The 5127-nt window shown below is 40.2% G+C and overlaps 1 protein-coding gene across 1 annotated transcript in view; it reads right to left on the bottom strand.

The window, feature by feature from the left end:
- Positions 1-2275: 2275 nt before the first annotated feature.
- LOC133545360 (zinc finger protein 501-like) overlaps positions 2276-5127 on the bottom strand; it is a 4286-nt gene continuing 1434 nt past the window's right edge. The window contains exon 2 of the mRNA XM_061890862.1: positions 2276-4787. Coding sequence (XP_061746846.1) covers positions 3934-4787 — 854 coding nt within the window. The 3' untranslated portion in view covers positions 2276-3933. The remainder of the gene's footprint in view (positions 4788-5127) is intronic.

Below are 5127 nucleotides of genomic sequence, written 5' to 3' on the forward strand. Positions count from 1 at the left end.
TGTTACAACGTGTAAATGGAATAAAACAAACAACATGTTTACTTGACCCTCTTCCTGGGAAACTGATCAAGGAGCTCTTTGTATTATTAGGTCCATCAGTGCTAAATATTATAAACTTATCACTTTCCTCGGGCACTGTTCCCCTAGCATTCAAAAAAGCGGTTATTCATCCTCTTCTTAAAAGACCTAACCTCGATCCTGACCTCATGGTAAACTACCGACCGGTGTCTCACCTTCCCTTTATTTCAAAAATCCTCGAAAAAATTGTTGCGGAGCAGTTAAATGAACACTTAGCGTCTAACAATCTATGTGAAACCTTTCAATCCGGTTTCAGGGCAAATCACTCGACGGAGACAGCCCTCGCAAAAATGACTAATGATCTATTGCTAACGATGGATTCTGATGCGTCATCTATGTTGCTGCTCCTCTCTCTTAGCGCTGCTTTCGATACCGTCGATCATAATATTTTATTAGAACGTATCAAAACACGAATTGGTATGTCAGACTTAGCCCTGTCTTGGTTTAACTCTTATCTTACTGATAGGATGCAGTGTGACTCCCATAACAATGTGACCTCGGACTACGTTAAGGTAACGTGTGGAGTTCCCCAGGGTTCGGTCCTTGGCCCTGCACTCTTCAGCATCTACATGCTGCCGCTAGGTGACATCATACGCAAATACGGTGTTAGCTTTCACTGTTATGCTGATGACACCCAACTCTACATGCCCCTAAAGCTGACCAGCACGCCGGATTGTAGTCAGCTGGAGGCGTGTCTTAATGAAATTAAACAATGGATGTCCGCTAACTTTTTGCAACTCAACGCCAAAAAAACGGAAATGCTGATTATCGGTCCTGCTAGACACCGAACTCTATTTAATAATACAACTCTAACATTTGACAACCAAACAATTAAACAAGGCGACACGGTAAAGAATCTGGGTATTATCTTCGACCCAACTCTCTCCTTTGAGGCACACATTAAAAGCGTTACTAAAACGGCCTTCTTTCATCTCCGTAATATCGCTAAAATTCGCTCCATTCTGTCCACTAAAGACGATGAGATCATTATCCATGCGTTTGTTACGTCTCGCCTCGACTACTGTAACGTATTATTTTCGGGTCTCCCCATGTCTAGCATTAAAAGATTACAGTTGGTACAAAATGCGGCTGCTAGACTTTTGACAAGAACAAGAAAGTTTGATCACATTACGCCTGTACTGGCTCACCTGCACTGGCTTCCTGTGCACTTAAGATGTGACTTTAAGGTTTTACTACTTACATATAAAATACTACACGGTCTAGCTCCATCCTATCTTGCCGATTGTATTGTACCATATGTCCCGGCAAGAAATCTGCGTTCAAAGGACTCCGGCTTATTAGTGATTCCCAAAGCCCAAAAAAAGTCTGCGGGCTATAGAGCGTTTTCCGTTCGGGCTCCAGTACTCTGGAATGCCCTCCCGGTAACAGTTCGAGATGCCACCTCAGTAGAAGCATTTAAGTCTCACCTTAAAACTCATTTGTATACTCTAGCCTTTAAATAGACTCCCTTTTTAGACCAGTTGATCTGCCGTTTCTTTTCTTTTTCTTCTATGTCCCACTCTCCCTTGTGGAGGGGGTCCGGTCCGATCCGGTGGCCATGTACTGCTTGCCTGTGTATCGGCTGGGGACATCTCTGCGCTGCTGATCCGCCTCCGCTTGTGATGGTTTCCTGCTGGCTCCGCTGTGAATAGGACTCTCGCTGCTGTGTTGGATCCGCCTTTGACTGGACTCTCGCGACCGTGTTGGATCCATTGTGGATTGAACTCTCACAGTATCATGTTAGACCCGCTCGACATCCATTGCTTTCCTCCTCTCTAAGGTTCTCATAGTCATCATTGTCACCGACGTCCCACTGGGTCATTATTGTCACCGATGTCCCACTGGGTGTGAGTTTTCCTTGCCCTTATGTGGGCCTACCAAGGATGTCGTGGTGGTTTGTGCAGCCCTTTGAGACACTAGTGATTTAGGGCTATATAAGTAAACATTGATTGATTGATTGATTGATATATATATATATATATATATATATATATATATTTGTATTTCATATGACAATCTATACAAACTGGAGGACAAATAACTTATACAGAAATAATATATACAAACTGGAGGGCAAATTATATATATATATATATATATAGTATTTTTAGCAGTGTAAACATAATTTCATGCATACATTTATACACTATCATTCGTGTGTGTGTGTTTTTGTGTGCGTGTACACATAAATACACACATATATGTAAACATTAGGTTAATGTGTGTAAATGCGTATGTGTATATAATTTTATTTGAATACAATATGTATTATTATAATTATGTCAGGTTCATACACTGATGACATCTATTAAACAAACAAGAATTAAGGAATCATGCAGACACAGAGTTAAATTTTTTTGCTCAATGAGGAGAGACGTTTGGGCTGAACTCTAGTTACAGATCCAAACTAGGCTCTAAACTCCAGCCCACGTGCTGCCTCTATTTATTTGGGAGGTCCCTGGTTACATCACTGACGCTGTCGCTGAGGGAAAGGAGTAATCTCAACAGCCCAAGTTAGACACAATATAAGACTATAAATGAAATGCAAATGTGCTGACACTCGTGATATCGCCCTGTCTCTGCTTTGCTTGCGTCCCGGTACTCGATGTTCGCCCTTGGCAGTCAGCAGGCCGATTCTGGAAACAAACACTGATACGAGACTACTGGCTTTGCACAGATAGAAAAAGTACAACTTCAGCACAAATGATAATAACTAAGGCAAAGGCCCTTAAGCAAACTACGTTTCTTTGACTCTCCTGCGCATGAATCATCTGGCGAGAGCATAGTGGTACCGTCTTGTAACGTCAAGTGTGCGAATTGTCGTGAAAGCACCTTTATGCATAAAAAAATACGAAGTGTTAATATTTCTCCTCCAGTTGGTAAATATTAATGTCTTATAAAACACATGTTTAATTAATTATTCAAGGATAAAATCGTATCGGTGCGCGAGAACCACTTTGCTGCTTCTCGTCCTCTTTTATTGTTAGTTAGCTTAGCTTTGTAGTTAGCTTAGCTTGTTAGCTGCTAAGAGAAAACACGCAGAAGTTATCAACTAGTATTAGAAAGAACGATAACAGAATACGAGGCAGAACTTTCTAGAACAAAAGAGGAGAACAATCAACTATTGGACGCTGTTTTCAAGAAACATCAAGTTCTGTTACACAGAACAGGTTTGTTTATTTCTTACTCTCACATCTTTACTAACTTTATATTTGATTGTTAACAATAAAATGACATGATGATGATGATGACGTATCTGTGCAAGTGAACAAATGAATCCACAAGGGACAACTCTTTCCACAGTAGACTACACACATCAGAAACATGAATCTTTGAAGCCTACAAACAATATATATGAAGAAGACTTTGGGATTAAAAGTGAAGATGCGAGGTGAAATAAGTACAAATGCAGCAATAAAAACAACCAACTCCACTCACGGTGGCTCTGAAGTTCAGTGATGTGTTGCTAACTTCAGCCTTGTTCTTCTTTGTTGATGTTTTGCAGTAGTTAACATCCATGATGTAACAATGCTGCTAATCTGCCAGAGTCCACATTTTCTAAACAAATGTATTCATTCATACCTTCAATTGGATAATAACATAAAAATAAATCAAATAGAAAAAAGGTGTGGAAAAATATACATATAAGACGTCCTCTGTTTAACAATGAGAAAATAGAATGAAATAGTAGCGACAAATATAACATTCAATAAATGCACACAGCTTAAAAAGGATCTACAGGACAACATATAATAGTAGAAGATGAGAAGCACTACATACATCAAATATACATGCATATTAAACATGCTGTGTTTTTTTTAAAGGACATTTAGCACAATCACTGTTTAAGTATTTTTAAATCCCTGCAGCTTCCATGACTGTTACACACTTGTGTTTACTGACCTGCTGCTTGAACCTGAATGTTTTATCACACACAGTGCAATGAAATGGTTTCTCTCCAGTGTGTGTTCTCATGTGTGTGGTCATGTGATAATTTCTGGAGAAACTCTTCTTACAAATAGAGCAAGTAAAAGGTTTCTCTCCAGAGTGTATTCTCATGTGTAACATAATTTCATACTTCGTGTTGAATCGTTTAGAACAAACTGAGCAAGCAAAAGGTTTCTCTCCAGTGTGTGTTCTCATGTGTTTGGTCATGTCAAGCTTTCTAGAGAAACTCTTCTGACAAACTGAGCAAATAAAAGGTTTCTCTCCAGTATGTACTCTCATGTGTTCTCTAAAATTAGTCTTCCGTCTAAATGATTTCCCACATTCAGAGCAGTCAAAGTGTTTGTTGTTAGTGTGATGTCTCGTATCACTTTTAGAGTCATTTTTACTCTCCAAAGGTTTTTGGATGTGGTCACTGTGATCAGAAGTGTCCGACATCATGTGGTCCATGTCTGACAGTGGACCAAAGATGCTGTCTGGTTCTGACTTTATATCTTCACAATGCTCTCCATCAGCTTCTGTGATGTGTTGACTTACAAGCTCCGCCCCTCTGTTCACCTCACTTTGACTGTGATGAAGCTGTAAGGACTGAGCTTCATTTTCATCATTAGCCTCCTCCAATCTTTGAAGCTGCTCCCACAGTTCCTCTTCTTCCTCTTTAATGTGGGAGGGGGCCTGTAGCTCCTTCTGTCCCACACTGGAGCTCCACGCCTGCTGCTTAGAGGGAATCACTTCGTGACTCTCTGCTGACACCTGCTGGACGTCTGCAGAACATAAAACACAAATGAGGTGTTACTGTATTGAAGTTTGCAGTATTCAAACTATTCCCATGTGAGGTAGGCCAAATAGACAGTGATGGGCAAGGGACCTGGAAAATGTAGTAAGCTAAGATACAAGTTACTCTCAATTAAATGTAGCTAAGCTATCCCTAGAGAATTGTAGCAAGCTACACTACACGCTACACTGCAAAAATAGCTCGCCACATCAAAGCTACATTAAACAGCATTTCTATGTGTAATATCAATGTTAATGTAACTGAGAGTGTACACATGGACCCAGTGAGAGAACAACGTGTCTTCAACTCATCACTGAACGTGTTCCACC

The sequence above is a fragment of the Nerophis ophidion genome, linkage group LG28 (assembly GCF_033978795.1).
Source record: "Nerophis ophidion isolate RoL-2023_Sa linkage group LG28, RoL_Noph_v1.0, whole genome shotgun sequence".
Lineage (NCBI taxonomy): Eukaryota > Metazoa > Chordata > Actinopteri > Syngnathiformes > Syngnathidae > Nerophis > Nerophis ophidion.